This window comes from Myripristis murdjan, chromosome 21, assembly GCF_902150065.1.
Source record: "Myripristis murdjan chromosome 21, fMyrMur1.1, whole genome shotgun sequence".
Lineage (NCBI taxonomy): Eukaryota > Metazoa > Chordata > Actinopteri > Holocentriformes > Holocentridae > Myripristis > Myripristis murdjan.
Genome location: NC_044000.1, coordinates 22135103 through 22152424, shown reverse-complemented (window position 1 = coordinate 22152424; position 17322 = coordinate 22135103). Strand labels below are relative to the sequence as shown.

General features: G+C 43.4%; 1 protein-coding gene across 1 annotated transcript in view; it reads right to left on the bottom strand.

Moving 5' to 3' along the window:
- itgbl1 (integrin, beta-like 1) overlaps positions 1–17322 on the bottom strand; it is a 36354-nt gene that overhangs the window by 5904 nt on the left and 13128 nt on the right. Inside the window, exons 4-8 of the mRNA XM_030081168.1 lie at positions 17157–17279; positions 15240–15380; positions 12875–13015; positions 12070–12216; positions 4044–4160 (exon numbers count right to left, since the gene is read on the bottom strand). Of these exons, the coding sequence (XP_029937028.1) occupies positions 4044–4160; positions 12070–12216; positions 12875–13015; positions 15240–15380; positions 17157–17279 (669 nt within the window). The remainder of the gene's footprint in view (positions 1–4043; positions 4161–12069; positions 12217–12874; positions 13016–15239; positions 15381–17156; positions 17280–17322) is intronic.

The following is a 17322-nucleotide window of genomic DNA, read 5'->3' as shown; positions in this document are numbered from 1 at the left end:
CACACCCACACAGAGATACACTCCTGCACTTAAAAGCTATTCTCTAGCAGCACTTTGCTTTGAGCCTGTTTGTTTACATACATGCATGCACAAGCACACGTACACACACACACACACACACACACACACTCACTCATCCGCTCCCTCCTTCGTCTCCAATAGGACCTTCTGCATCACTCATGCGCCGCTCACTTCAATTTAAATCATGTCATGTCAAGGCAGTTGTATCATTGATTGATTCCTTTATGTTCACATCTCGTTGCTGAGCCTAGGTTGAGGAGCTGATCACAAGGAGAGTGCGTTCCATCCTTTTCAGTTAAAGATGGCAAATCTATATATTTTGCTACTAGAAATTATTGTTTGATGTTGATAACTAGTGTGTGTGTGGGGGGGGAGTGTTGCTTTTGCAGTATATGAGCCTGGGTAGGAACATCTGCCCGCAGTATTGGCTCCATCCTGCATGAATGTTGCAAGGGAATTGATATCGCAAGAGCAAATGGGTGAGGAAGGAATCAAATCTTAGGTATCTTAGAGGAAACAGATTGAACAGAATATAGCTGAACATTGCGCACATAAACTGTAATGCAAATGGATCGTCCTACAGCCATAGATAAGACATTGATATTCGGCTTGTATAACCAGTTTCCCAACCTCATCTCGCTACTTCTTCATCTCTGACTCTCTCCAATTGCTCTTTCCTCTGTGTATCTCTTCCTCTCAGAATGCATTCTCTCTCTCTCACACACACACACACACTATCATGCCGTCTCTGTCTTCCCACCCCTCCAGATACTGTTGTGATTATCATGTGGAAGTAGAGGCGGACAATGCTCTTGTGAGGGTGTTTTGGGGGGAGTGGAGGGGAGAGTTGGTATACAGGGGAGCAAGCTAGCATTTGTCACTCAGCTGGAGTGGAGTGGCAGCTACGGCAGGCCATGCATGGCTGCCTCAATCAGCCAGCCTGGGAGAGCAGTTAATTGCTTTGGAGGAGCGGCACCCTAGCCCCCTTTCAATTAGTCTGCACCTGCCTTCCACATCACACGCATTACACGGCAGGCATTAGAGCTTATGGAGCCAGACCGTGGCAGGGAGGCTGAGGAGGCAGTGGCAAATCTGGACCTGCACAAAACAGTATTAAGTCCAGCCGCCATAGGTTAAAAGGTCACTGACAAAGAGAGAGAGGATAGAGTGGAGGGTGTGAAGAAAAGAGGAAACTGGTAAAGGAGTAGGTGGCGAGTGTGTGGGGGGCAGCTGTCTCAGTCGCCAGACATTCCCTGCAAAAAAAAAAAAAAAGTCATTTTGTCTCATATTCAGTGTCAAAAACGTGTTTTTCTCAAAATAAGGGAAGAAATCTGCCAGTGGGATAATATAATCTCACTTGTTTCCAATGCAGATTTGCTTGTTTTTTCTATCTGTTCTGATTTTTCTATCTGTTGAAACACGGCAGACTAAGGCGGATCAGCCTACTACTCTCAAGAAAATGACGCTTGATTCAAGAAAATTCTGGAAACAAGTTGATAAGCGCTGGAAACAAATGGGATTATCTCATCCCTACTAGCAGAGTTCTTCACGCATTTTGAGAAAAACAAGATACTAAGACTGAATATGAGATGAAGTGACTTTAAGATGAAGATTTTTTTTGCGGTGCAGCTTCGCTCTAGGCACACCCCCAGTAACTTCCATAGGCCTCAGAGTATACAGACTAATCTGTGTCAGCCTGACAGCACGCCTGTAGAGCACTGGTATATCTCTGTGTGTGTGTGTGTGAGTGTGGGTGTGTGTGTGTGTGTGTGTGTGTGTGTGTGCATGTGTGTGTGCAGCTGCATGTGTTGGTGTTTGATGCTCACACAGGCAGACAGGTGCTTCCCTGTTTCCCCAGCAGCCTCATGAAGCATTGTCTCAGGGCAGCCCTGAACACAGTGAGCCCCAGTGATGCACATAAATATTGAATCCCTCTTTAAAGGTGTAAGTTACCCTCAGATGCTGCAATGCACCACTGATAGGAAATGGCACAGCTCACCAAAAACACATTAAAGAGCCCAGCTCAGGAGGAGGTACAGTATGTGTAAATGGTGGCAGGGGTGGGGAGGGCAATGAGGAGGTGAAAGACAGAGAGAAAGAGGTAATAAATGTGCACTTGTGCATGGTGTTTTGAGAATAAAGAGACAGTTTGAGGGGTTTTGTGTGTGGGAAGACATTGTCTCAGAGAAGGAGAGGGAATAAACTGAACATGGAACAGAGTTCAAGTGTGTTGTACACAAAGCATCTCCCATGTTTCATACAGCTGTACAGGAAAAGTATCACACCTCCTCACTCTTGTCAGTGCACTTGGCAAAACCGGCACTCTGTTTACTCCTTGAGAGCTGGCAAATCATGCATGTGTCGTGCTGCCCTACTTTTCCAGCATTTTGAGTGGGGGAGAGACTGGGAGCCAAACACCAGACCTGTTCATGAATATAGTATGACTGAATATACCGTGCATCATCGGTCCATCCATTTTCCATACCTGCTCAGGAAAAGCCCATCCCAGCATGCACTGGGCAGAAGACAGGGAAACACCCAGGACTGCTCACCAGCCCATCACAAGGCAAACACACAAGCAGGGTTTCCTTCCACTATTTATTTATTTATTTATTTATTTTTGAAAATGGGGAATTTGTGCATAAAAAAAATGCTGAAATTTGGCAAAAACTCAAATTTTACAAAAAAAAAAGTTTTCTACACTTAGCTGAGGTGGATAAGCTGGACTAATGAGCAAAGCAAATGTGAGAAATGCTGCCGCAAACAGTTTACTTGACAAAATGATGACATGTAGATGACGGATATGTACATTGTTTTGCATATTTCACAAACATTTTAAAAATGCTCTTACAGTAAGTGCAAAATCTGGATGGAAACAGAGATAAACACACACGTGGGCAATTCCGAGTGATCAATCCTCCTGATGTGCAGATCTCTGGACTGTGGCAGCACACACATGCAAACCTGAAGAAAACTTGCACTCCTGGACCAGGGCCAAGAATCCAACCCTGGACTTTGTTGCTCTGAGGCAACAATGTCAACCACTGAGCCACCATGAGGTCTATATGTCTTCTAAGCAAAGATTACCCTTCAGGGAAACATATAATTGCTAAAGTAAACAACTGTTTGCTGAAGAAAATGCTGAACAAAATAAGGAAATGGTCTCCACTGGGGCCCATAGTTCCTGTGAAACTATTTAGAATAAGGCTGTTTGGCTTGAAGAACACTCTGGCCTGTTTTTCCAAAGCAGACAATGTTGGTTTTACTGTAGGTGAATGTAACCCTTCTTCACTATTTTTGTTCTTCTTCAGTGGCTTCAGAATCCCCAACCCAGCTGGCACAGGATTCCTCCATCTGACTTCCTCTAATCTCTCTGTCTCTCCCCGTCTGTCCTGCTCTCTTTCTCTCTCTCTCTCTCTCTCTCGCTCACTCTCTCGCTCACTCTCTGACAGCAGCAGCAACAGGAAATGTCAATTCCAATCTACTCTCTAACATTTTAGTGCCATTCATTCCATTACAGTGGCCGTGGCTAAACGGTCCAAATTAAGAGCACAAACTTCCCCAAGAGCAGTAAGAGAGGCTTCAAAGGCTCAGAGCGATTCCTCTAAAATTCAATTCTGAGGTTCAGAGGGGTGTGCCTGTGGATTTCAAAGAGAGCTGACAGGATCACATCGCATTGATCTTCAAAATCAGTGTCTGGTCCTGGCATAATTTCAAAGCGAATGCGTACGTGTGTGAGACAAAATGTATCAAGGACCTATGGGACCTACGGGACCTGTGGGTGCGGTGCGTGATCTTGTCCAGTCAGTCAGTACATGCATGAACAGTTGCTCTAATCAACCTCTAATGTGTGTGTGCTGAAGGACAGCACAAGTACTAATGTTAAAATGTGGGTTTGCCATCTGGCTAATGCCATGTTCTATCGACCCCCGTCCGTTCCTCCTCTTGCAGCCCTTACAAAAACCCTTCATGGACGCAGAGGTGGTGTGTGTGCGTTTGGGTGTGCGTGTGTGTTCGCTCACCTCCGCAGACCTCTCCACTGAGGTCCTCACACTGACGGTCATCACACTCGCAGTTCTTGCCGTGGACGCGGCTGTCCCCAGGCGGGTGGCAGGTACACTGCCCACACTGACACTGTCCTATAAAAAAAAAAAAAAAAAACACTGGAGCTTATTCATCTCTGATCCTGCTAGTGTTTCTTAGTGCTGGTTGACATGAAATGTGTTGAGCAATCCTGCTTTTTTTTTTTTTTTACAGTTTTCTCCAGCCCCTTAATCAGGAAGGTCATTTGCATGCCGAGAAGTGTGCATTGACTGATTCTGAACTGGAGTTAATCTGCCTGACAACATTCCTTCCAGCCACATGGAGCTATCTCATATGTAAATCACTTACTGGGATATACACTCACAGGGAGCATACACACACACGTGTACACACTCACACATACACCTCAAGATGTTCCAATCCCACTTCAATCAGGGAGCCTCTAGTGAAGATGGCCACAGGGGAACAGATTGAGTGAGCATGCCGGCAAATGGTGAAGCTCATTTGAAAGGCATCATTTATTCCAAACTAGCGATCCAATCATCAGATATGTGCAGCATACCTGCTCGCTGATCATTTTTTACTTTCTCACAGTTCAACTTGACTATAAATGGACTCAGATTCACCCTTCTTACAATTTTAGTCTATATGAAATGTCTTATCCGTCTCGTACTCTTTTGTGTACATGAAATGCATTACCTTTCTGAAACCTTTCCTTTGAAGTGTCTTCAATAAATCAAAATGTAAGCAAACCGGTAGTGAGGTAACTGTGGCTGAGCCCTTAACACAGTTCATAAGTTGATAACAGGACTTCAGTGTTTAATGGAACAATTGTTTAGTCCTTTCCCCTTTCCGTCAGCACTCACAGTTGTTGTTTTTGTGTTTTTACATAAAAATACATTTTAAAGCTGCTGCTAAAAACATTAGTATTTGTTTTTGCCTAGCATGAAATTACAACATATGTACAGCACAATGCCTGATGCCAGCACAAAGGTCTAATTAATGTGAAAACAATAACACTGACTTCATTTTTTTTTTTTTTTTTTCAGAAATATCTTCAGCACAATACAGCCTTTACTGCACCGCTGCAGATAATCCACTGAGAGTTACGAGGAAAATAGCTGGTTGAGTTTATTCTGGGGTTTGTTTTTTACTTTTTAGTAATTGAGTGGTAAATATAATACTAATGACAATAGTTTTGGGGGAAAAAAAAGAAACAGAATGAAGCCTAAAGTGCAGTCCAGATCAACTTTTCATTTACTTGCTTGTGTAATTCCTAACATAAAATGTGATGCAGTAAACATGAATATTTGTGTGGTCAATGTTTCAACAAAATAAGGAGGAAAGAACCCACAGCTGGACATTTTTTAAATGTTCCTACTTACTGACGCTGTGGGTAAAAGACACCCAGAGGGGCTACAAACAGGTAAGCTGCCCTCCGTGAAAAATAATTGCACAAAGGGAATTACCCAGCTCGATGAAGACAGATGGTAAAAACATGGTGCTTGTGAGTGTTTCTGCCTTCTTCCTCCTATTTTTATTGAGCTGGGTGTTTCCTTTTTGCGCAATCATAATTCACTTGGAGTGTTTTCCCCAGTTTGTAGCCCTGCTGGGTAAGTTTTCCCTTTAGCACCGATAAATAACAATATTGAAAACTTATCTATGACAAGTGTGTGTGCCTCGTGCCGTCTTTTGATGACTCACTGTGTAGAAACAGGAGCGCCAAGGTCAACACAAATAGTGTAAAACATCAATTTACTAGACGACCACACAATTGATGGCATCAGCTCATGAATAATCTGTGCCATTTCACTGTCACTGCTTAGTGTAATGGCACTCTTTATGGCCCCTAAAAGACACACACACACACACACACACACACACACACACACACAGTCATGCTTCCATCACTTCAGAGGACATTACACTGACTTACATTCATTTCCCTAAGACATACCCTAACCTTAACCCTAACTACTAAATGCCTAACCCTAATCTTAACCCTAATATTTAACCGTATAATTAACTTACCTTTAAATCAATTCTTCACCCTAAAATTAATGATTTTGCTAAGGGGACTTGTTTTTCGTCCCCATAAGGGAGGTGAATCCCTACAATATGACTGTGTAAACAGATTTCCGTCCCCACAGCATTAATAATACCTGGTACACACACACACACACACACACACACACACACACACACACTGTCTAGAAACCTCTCCTCCTGCCTCACTCACATTTAACACTTCGCCGTCTGCTTCGGGGGCTCAGTTACCCTAGCAACCGGTGATGTCATAACACCCCTGCCTTATCGATTATCTCTGTGGTCATCATAGCCGCCTGCTCCAGTGTGCATGCATGCATGTGTGTGTGTGTGTGTGTTGTATTTGTCCTGTCTAACCAGAGTCACATAACACCTTAATGACAAGGTCACATCAGTGGGTGATGGCCTGAAACACTGACTGTGTTTGTCCAAACAAGAAACATCAGGGCTGAAGTGTGAAATCTAAACATATATAAGTTCCCTACGGCTTCATTCACACACTCTTTGCATAAACTGTCACTGATATCCGCTGTGGCGTCAACAGCCACAAGTGACCAAATTTAAACCAGGACCTTGGGAGTGACTAGGAGAACTGTTTCAAATTGCAAAAGAGATTTTCAAAGACATTTATCATTTAACAGGCTGGATCTGCCGTTTCCGGAGCGGTTTGGCAGACTTGTTATCTCCAAAGCCGGCGTTTTTCTTTGCCTTTGACTCTGTTTTCGCTGCTGTGACAGTCAGCAATGGTTCCAGCATCACACCAAACGTGATAAATCCGATCTAATGACAGGCCCCTCTGTGCTACGTCTCATCCTGTGGTGTGAATGAAAACCTTTTTCTGGCTAAAGCATTCCATTAGCACCAAAGTCCAGCATCTATCATGCAAGGGAAGGGAAGGGGGAAAAAAAAAGAGAAACTCCACCAACACTGCACCTTATATCTTTTGCCATCCCAAGACAGCTTGACAGGTCTTTGTTATTATCCTGTCTACTAAATTCTGGAAAGCACAAGAAGACCTGGTTTGTTAAATTCCATAATCATCTTTGTCTTTGTGTCCGTACGGTACTCGCCCCCTTTCCCAATCATAATTTCCAACAGGATGATAAACAGTAAGTTGTATAGTTGTGACTGATTACCTTTTAGAGCAGGGTATTCATGTGTTATTTAGTGCAACTGTAAATGATGACCATTTCTTAAATGCATCAGGCAGTAGTTGGTCATTTAAAATCATCTGTCAAGACGCAAGCAGTCTGCAGGATCAAGATGACATTAAGTCATCATAAAATGCCCAAAGGAAGGAGGATACTACTGCAGCGGTCAAAGTGTTTAAAGAGAGCATGAAGAGCCTTACAGGTCTGAGTATAATAGGAATAATATTTCACAGACATGAATTGGAGCTACAGCAACATCAAATTTCCTATATCCCCGACGTGTTCTATCTACAAAGCTGACGTTTTAAATTCTCTTCCCTTCAGAGCAGTCGAACGCTACAGGCTGTCACACTATATTGTACCCTTCTACTCTATTCACCTATTTTATCACAAGTATGGATTGTGAGATACAGCATAGTGTTTCCTTCAAGTTCTCACGAGCCCTTAAATAACAAACAGGAAGATAAAGGTCAGGGAGCCGAGAGATTAATAGGAGAGAAGAGGAGAGAAGTTCATCATTACAAATATCATCTATGCTGTATAACCACATACTGCAACTCCAATACTGTAATAACATAGAGCATCAACTTTGAACCAGTATCAGTTGTCATTAATTTATGAAATGTATGGCTTCCAAAATGTTCTGATTTTGGACACAAGATTACTTTTATTTTAAGAATGCCGGAACACAATGATTTTTGAATTGGCAAGTCCGTCATATTTGAATTACAAAAGCACTTAAGTGGATCTGACATGTGGAATGCCATCAGTTAGCTGAATCCCACCCTTCTGGTTGTTTACTGGAGTGCACAAATAATCAGGATCTATTCAGCAAGTGGCATTCATTTCAAACAAGAAACACAAAGGGTGTACAATACTCCATACATACAGATGTATAGGAGATTATTACTGCCGCCATCCAACGCTGCTGCATGTGCCTCGTTTCCAGGATGTTATCATTAACATATATTGTACTCAACACCAATGAGTCATTTCAGGATATTGCACCACCAGCTTCACTTCACATCCATATTCACACTGCCACTCGCAAACTGTTGTACATTTGGTCTTAACGTTAAGTATGGCAAGTATGTTAATGCTGAAGGCGTGTAGCATTAACAATTAACAGGCAAACTTGCAGGATAGTTACTGTAGGCCAGACTTCAGAGGACAGAGAAAGGAATCCCAAGAATCAGCATAAAGATGATAAAAGCAGGTGTTTCCTTGAGGAAATACCACAGTATAAAGAGTGTGCTATCTGCAAGATCCCGGCTTCTACCTCTCAGGAAGAAAAACTCAGAAGCTGCTGTTTCGAATTTCAAGGCTTTTCCGCTCAAGCTGCTGTCTGTACCAGCCACATTCATCCATGCCTCAGTGATTTTCTACTTCTGTCTCCTTCACTTTTGCTCTCTCTCTCTTACACTCCCACCCTGCTTCCTGTCTCCCTTCATTGTGTTTCCCGCAGAAGTCTTGCTCTCTTTTCTTTTTCTTTTTCACTTTCCCTCTCTCCGTGCCTTCTAATGAACCCTGTTTTACAGTCATTTCTTTCCAGCCATTATGTCATTATGCTCAGACAGTAAACCGAGAGAGATAAGAGGGCAACAAGCTAATGAATGAAATAAAAACATGAGTTCAAATGCATACACACACAAGCACCCTTTATTATTACCGTCCCAGTCTTTATGCTATGTGGACAGATTGGGTGAACAGTGACTGCACACAAGAGTAAGCAGTGACAGTGTGTAAAGATGAGGGGGCAGAGGGAATCCATGGTGTATTGTCACTGCATTTAGTATCTGCTGGACACTGTTTACTGACTTAAACTGGAGGGGGAAATACAGATTCTTGTGGTGCGCAGCTTTATAATTTTAAATCCATTAAGAGTCCTTGTCAGAAATTACTTCAGGCGAATGCATAGGAAAATGTCCATGTCTTGCTGTGTCAGGTGATGGAAATATGCACTTTTAACAGCATCAGTGCTTATAAGCCACAGCACTGTTTGGCATTGACTGGAATGGCTGTGCTGAAAAACAAATGCACATTTTAAAGGGAAGAATTTATGGATCCCATTAATTGTTCTTTTGCACAGGGTAATTTAAAGTGTCATTTTGTAGCAGCAATTGGAGATCATTTAAAGGTACTGCTGGAGGAATTAAAGCTAATTAACTCTCCCAGCACAAGTTAATCTTTGCGGTTTCATTATGTTGGGGGAGCACCCTGCCTGCTCTACCCTGTTGTTATGGACCTGGTATGGAGCGAACGAAACTAGATTCTGCCGTGGAAAAGTGTGATGAATGGGTGATGTATCAATAGGACACGAAACTAACACAGCACAAAACAAGAACTAGCCCAAATGGGTGTAAACAAGAAGTGGCACTATTAGTTGTAGCTGTCGTTTATGTTTCTTGCCCGCCATGACTTTTCAGGTCAGGGCATGCTGTTTTGTTTTCTATAAACTGTGGGCCTGTAAAGCCCTTTGAGACTGTAAATGGTGATTAAGGGCCCTAAAAAGACTTGAACTTGCGTGCTGAGTTGAATTGCACTTCTTTTCCTGGTAAGCCATCTGGTGAACGATCACAACAAATGACATCGTCGCTCCATGGTGAAGTATTTTCCTCCATTTGGCGAACATGTTTATACTTGGGCATAAAGTCTTACTACTTCTTACTGCTTCTACTTCAACATAAAGTTAAAAATGGTGGCTACTGACTCTAACCATGAGTCACTTCAGTGCCTCACAAGTGTGTTACCAAACAGTGCAGTAGTTCTGCCCCTGGGGTCCTGTTAGATCCTGTGAGTCCCACAAGTCAGGACCAAAAATCAGTTACGGCTGCAATGGGATCTTTGGAGAATGGAAACTCCGATGGTCCTGTTTTTTTAGTGCTAAAGAAGTGCCAAAAGTTCTCCTTTTCTCCATAGCAAAGAGCCAAGGTTGATACATCACAGTTGTATGAGCTTCCTTTAGTATTTCCTTTGTGTTCATTTGGACTATAGCAGCAGTGGCCGAGCTGTGTAAACCCCAAGGACCTCCTCCCCAGTCAGATGAAACAGAAAATCAATGCTTTGTATTAACCCATGGTAAATCTAGGGAGCCACGGGACCAAGCGGGTTATGCTCCTCCTATAATGGAGCCCACTGCGGACTACATTATTAGTGAACCCTCAGCCATTTAACAGTCAGATTCAATAAGGACGCATCAAGCTGAATTCACTATGAGAGCAGCCGAATACAGCAGGCTTTTCTGTACCCCTTCTAACATGGATATGTCGTTTCATCCTGAAGTATGGGAACTATGCCAGGTACAGTAGTCTCCTAAGACCTACAACAATGGCCAAAGGAAAGAAGCAGCAGTGCATGGAACAATGGCCCATATAGCACACTACAGCTGATTGATTAAAGCTGCTGCATCAGTATAAAATAAAGATAAAAGAAATACTTTCACAGACTCCTGAGGGTACACTGCAGAAGTAGCAGATTTATCTTGTTCACAAATGGCCATAAGTTTGCAACAATGCAGATTACCAGTCAGCTAATGGCACCCTTAATGATGACCACTATGCTCTCAAATCTGGCAGTTTGGTATCTAACTCAGCACTGAGTAAGGCCAAAGAGAAATTTGAGTTGATTGTGGCTCTCTATGGACAAACGTAATTTATAGTAACAATCAGATGTAGAATGATATCAGTAATCTTTCATTTGGTAAGCCAGCCCTGAATTGATGAATAAGTCAAAGCCAACAAATGGTCAGAGTGAAGTACTCTCTGATCTGATCAAAACAGATGGTCTAAGGGAGAGGATAGAGTCGCAAGCCAGTGTGGAGGAAGAGACAGCCTCTGCCGAGCACATGCCTTTGTTTTGACAAGACTTCAGCATGCTCTGTTGAATCCATGTTCAAAAGTCATAGAATGTAAAAGTGACTGAGAATATAGTAGTATTACTCAACTTCTGCCTGCACTCAAAACAGAGAGATGCTGCACGGTGTTCAGGCAGACCAAGGAACACACATTCTCCATGGTGCATACTGGCTTTAAAATTTCTAGCCCTAAAATGTGCCTTGCTGTTTGCTTCATATTCATCTGTTTCCCAGCAAATTTGTTGTCATCAGTCAGCCGACTCAAAGGTACAGTACGTGTCGCCGACAATGACTGAAACACAGCCTAGGCCATCGTTTTGTACGCGCTGCCTTCAAATGTTGCCTCAGTGAGAATCTGATATTAGTATTAAGCCAAGCATTTGGAGGCTACAGGAAAACAAGCTGCCTCTGTCCAGAAGGGCCGCTAATGAAGCATACAGTGCACTGTAATAAATCTAGACACATCGACCCACGGCTAGGGCTATTGAGAGAGCTGCTCCAGTCCTGGCTAACATTGTTGCTGGCCAGCCATGCTCATTACTCACACACACGCACATGCGCCTGCACCCACATACGCACATACTGTGTAAGCATACAATGCCCAAACACGAACAGGTGCATGAATATGCATGCACAAAAAAAGAATACAAAAGACAAACACACAGTCATACACATTCAAGGCGTACGCTCACATGCCCATATGTACAGACACACTAACATGTCCAGTCCATATGGAGCAGTGAATGGTTGCCTGAGCAGCTCCGGGCTCCGTTGCAGATGCTATCAGACTTGTTCGCTGCATGAGCACCCTAGTGTATTGTAGGCCTTCTCGACGATGGATTAAGAGATCTGGAACGGTGAAAATGGCCTATATTACGGTGCAAGGTGAGCACAGAGTACAGGCCTGCTGCTGTGGTAACCATGGCAACAGGAGCGGATGGGAAGGCCAGGTACCTCGTCCAAAACAGGGCAAATTGGACGTTCCTCGACACTTCTTCAGACTGCTCTCCAGAGACAAGGAGCAGGACAGAGGATGCTCGCACTTGTTCCCCGCCCAGCCCTCCTTGCAGTCACACCTGCCACAGTTACACTGGCCATGGCCTGTCGGGGAGGGAAGAGGAAGAGGAGGAGGAGGGAGAGGCGAGGTGAAAAGGGGCGGAGGGTGTGGTGTATGTGTGAGAGAGGGAGAGAGAGAAAGAGAGAGAGAGAGAGAATCATCAGTATTGAGTGGTATGGGTACACAGAGCAGGTTGGCGTGTTGGATGGCTGAAGTGGGTGGAGGAGATGGTGAGAAAGAGGAGCGAGGTTGGTAGGAAAGTAAACAAGGGACAGGACATGCAGTGTCGGGAAGATGAGAGAGGAATTTAGTGGCTGAACGGGATTTAGCTGTCTGGCTGCTTCTAAGCTGCTGGATGACTAGCATTGATTACAGCTGATCTAGAGGCAGATAGAGAGGGCAATACAGATACAGACAAACAGATAAAGAGAGAGGGAGATTCAGAAAATAAACATAGACTATGTTTGTTTATCTGCTACCAAGCATAAATTGGAGACCAAGTAATGCTCCAGAGTTCTGTTGCAGAGTGCTAAAATATATATTTTTAGAATAATAATTAAACAACAGAGGTAAGAAGATTGATATGGTTCCAGTGGAAACAAGAATAATACACAATACACTACCCAGTGGCCTTTAATGTGCGTTATTGTGCGTATTGCCATTTCTGACAGGATTTTTTTCATCCAAAAGCAGCAGGCTGACCTGAGCAGAAGTCATCGGTGTATCGGTCGTAGGTTGCGTGACAACTCCTCTCATCGCACTCACAGGTGTCTCCGTGAATATCGCCCCAGTCTCCAGAGGGGTCGACATCATAGCAGGTACACTCCCCGCACACACAGGTCCCTACCACACACACAGGCACACATGTTTGCACACACACAAACACACACACACGTTTGCACACACACACACACACACACACACACACACACACACACACAGTTTAACAAAAAAACATTTTCCTCCAGGGGACGAAACTGCTTGGCGCGTCCTTCAGGAGGAAGACTGGAAATATAGACAGACAAATAGATGACTAGGGAGTTACTCTTTCTCTGTTTTTGTCTCTATCTCGCTGTGTTTTTCTCTATCTGTATCTGTCTGTCTGTCTTTCTTTCTGTCTCTTGCTCTCTCTATCTATTTTTCCCTCTCTGTCTCTTTCTTTTCAGTGTCTTAGCCAGGGCACAAGCTGAGCAGCAGCCAATGGAAATCCCATTTTCTCTTATCAGCAGTGACAGAGCAGGGGGAGCCCTGGGGGAGCCAGGCCAGCTGGCAAACCTCTTGGCTGGGGCTGGCGCATTGCATACCTGGCCCCTGGCCCTGGGTCCCATCTCCCTCCCCAACTCACAACCCTGGAGCCCGGGATTTATAGAGCCATGCTCTTTCATGTCCACCACAAATGTCATGCCCGGCTCCACCGGAGCAGATTGTGGCACCTGTACCAGTCCCTGTTCAAAACGTTCTATAAAAAGAGGCTACCATTAGATAATACTAGTATTGCATCCATTGTGTTGTATTTTGTCAGAGAAAAACCCTTGGAATGATTTTGATCCAGCTGTCACTTTTACCTGATTGCGTCAAGATAAGCAACCCCTCTCTCCATATAAAAGAGCCATTTCTTTTCCATTTTGTGTGCCTCATGAATTGCAACCATATTATCTCTGAGTCAAATTGTTTTGATCAAGAAATCTTACATAGATGCACACATTTAGCCTGGAGCATTATGTGCTTGTTAGAATCTTGACAGCATGCCAATTTGGAGCGTATTATTAGCGGGAGTGAAAAAGCAAGGTGAACCTAACAGGGAGTGAGGGTGTTGTTGTCAGTATGCTGAAATGAAAGGGAGTCATCTACCGAGCACTGTCAGTCAAATCACACACATCTCAGAGTGTGAGCAAAAGATGAAGGGTAATGGCAGGGTGAACTGAAGGAGAGAGCACGCAGGCTCATGCATAACACCTCACATCCCCACACAGGATGATGAAATCGCATCAGCCCCCTTGCTATGTAATCGTCCACCTTGATCCCTCTTCTATAATCTCTGAAGCTAATCCTCACAAAGAGGGGTAATTCACCGAAATATGGTTTCATGTCAAGTTGTCCATGATGCTTGTTGATAAATTTTGACTGCAAATCTTCTTGGCTGAAAAACACAATCAAGCTCAACAGAGAAAAACAGAAACAATTTGCGTAAATTAATGTGCTCATGTTGGTTTTATTTCTTTGCTGTCTCTTTTGGTCGGTTAGACCTCTGTTAGACCCGATCGTGCCTGCCTTTTTTCCATTAGTAGGAGAGGAGTAAAATGGAGTGCTATGAATACAGTTGACAGTTGTTCACACTGTGTCAGCGGTGCACTTGACCACAAATGAGAAATGCAGCTCAGCGATGGGGCTCAGTCCATGTACCACTTAGCCAGCCCTCAGCCAGTCCATGGTAATTAATTTTAGAGAGCTTTTCCAAAACCCCCCGGGATGATTTCAGCTAGGTTAGTGAAGCTTGTGCTCTGACCGCCTGTCCGCTCAGCTCTGATGAATTTCAGAGGAATTTACACAACGACAGATTTTTTTTTTTTTTTTTTTTTTGCTCTGTGTTCTCTGTCTTCTCTCTCTTTGCTGATGTGTCTTTCTCCATGTGTGTCTCAGAGGCAGTAATACTTTGTGAGGGATCCCGGTGGTGGCTCTTTCTCATCTGTGGCAGTCAGGTAGGGGAAGATCGGCTAAACCTGGGTTCTTGTCACACATTCAGCCCTAGGAAAGCCCTCAGTTCCCGCAGCTGTATGTCTGGAGGGGAAAACACTGATGCCACTACAGTATCTCACCAATTAAATTAACACCTCATATCTAAATATTGATATCATCGATAAAGCCACATGAATGGCACCGTTGAAGTACCGAGCACTGCAGAACACTGACTAGGGGAAAGATTACATATTCATAGCTTTCATTTCTCATTTCTACCTGGGAAATATTAGATATAAATCTTGGGATACTCCCCACTCTACCCCCCACCCTCCCTCACAGTCTCTCTCTCTCTCTCTCTCTCTCTCTCTCTCTCTCTCTGGAAGCAGACCTCTGTTGCTGCAGATCTTGCCATCTGGAGACGTGCATCTCCGCTTGCTCTCCCATGGGCTGATGTCACACTGGAATTCACATTTGTCTCCATGCCAACCGGCGTCACAGTAACAGTTTCCACAGTAACACTGGCCATGGCCTGGAAGCAGAGCAGAATGCACATTCACAAACAACTAATGAGTTTACCTTTCTCGGTGTTATTCCTCTACAAACACTCCATTCTACCTATTTCTGCAATGACTCATGAAAACATACACATCAAGAGAAGTGTTGACTGCATCAGGTTATCAACTGAATCCAACATATTGCTGGGTTTAGATTTACAACATAATATTTTGGAGAGAAGTAGCGAAGTAAAACCTGTAAAAACTTGAAGTAAATCCAGTTTTCTAGGATTTGCTCAAAGGTGTTAGCATCAATATTTGATTGTCAAATTAATTGTGACACCTTGGGATAAATACAGTCAACAAATGAGACCAGGGTCAAGATGATTTGTAGCCTAAATCTGACACCAATGGTATGTTAGTGCAAAAATTAACCACTTTTCCCAAAAATGCTGTTTGTTTCCTGCTGCAAAAGGGATGTTGAGGACAGCAATCTTGTCCTGTTTTTCTTTGTTTGTTTGTTTTTCCTCCATAAAGCAAAGTCTCTTTGCTATAAAGCACAGCAGATTTTGAGAAGATTTTGAGCAGATTCTGAGAAAAATCCATCTTGTGGCATACAATGTAAAGCACAGTGCAAAGGCCAGTAGGTGCAGCCTGTCCTCTCCATAATGGTCTTGCTTATTTATATTAGTTATACTAATATCTCACAATTAATGTGGCAATGGTTTACACATATTCTGTCAAGATTTTCTCATGGCACAAGACAACTGCTATGAGTACTTTGAAAGCTCATAAACAGAGAACCAATTGTTCATCTATTTTGTGCATTACTGTATTTGATTATATGACTAACTCTGTCTTCACCAGTTTGATTAAATTTTACATTCAAGTGGGAATTTTATTCTAGAAGTGCCCTCATCTCATTGAGATCTACCTAGATACTGTCATAGTCATGCTTTTCATCTTTTTACTTACTCTCTGCTGATGTATGGCTCTTTTGTGTTACAATCACCTTTAACATGGTGCATTTTAACTTAGAGCTTAACTTGAATCAAAAGCTCACGTCACATGTTTTGCACATAAAGAGCTGCGGTTCAACCTTTCAAAATCAGTTTCCACTGAATTTAATTATGCTGTGGTTATTAAGGGCTGCTTTGAATTCTTGGACAAATTCTAATGACTTTGTTCCACACAAAGGCCTAATAGGCAGAGACCATAATGTGTTTTTCAAAATGAAATTACTGAATGGCTAATTAACATTGACAAGCAGGCACTGGCAAACCTGGGGGGAACACAGGGATGAGTAACTAACACCATGAAGTGTAGTGGAGACGACAGGTCAATCTACAATTAACTTCCAATTAACCTTTATAGAACATGTGGGGCCCAGGTGTTTTTATGAGAGCTTGTATCAACTTGTGTAAAGGCCATCATCACGTCCTGATTTACAGCCCTACTGATGACGGCTGAATGCAGGGAATAATGTTCATGTGAACTCAAACCAACAAAAAAAACTGTTACAATTACACTGTGTAGTGAGTGTGGGTTGCTGCACAATGTTGAAGTAAAAGTGTCACTTGCTCAAGTTTAATTAATGTGGTTTTGAATATATTCATACACAGAGATTGGTGTCAACTGCTCCTCAGTTGGTGAAAAAAGCAACCAACACATGACAGAAAGACAACAGTGCTCTGTCAACCAAGGCAGAGCGAAAAGGATAGACAGTCCTTAAATAAGCATATGTTTGACTGAGGTGGCTGTCGTGTTTCGGGGAAGTGAGTGAGGGGTTGAGACGGCTCTGCAGGGCGTACCTCCACACACCTCGCCGGTGTCCTCGTCCAGACACTCGCTGTCGTCACACTCACAGAAGCGTCCCGTCACCAGGCTCCTCTCGTCCGGGTTGTTACACATGCAGCTGCCGCAGTGGCAGGTGCCTATCAAAGAAACCAGGCTCAGCAGCAGCTCAAGCATATTTAT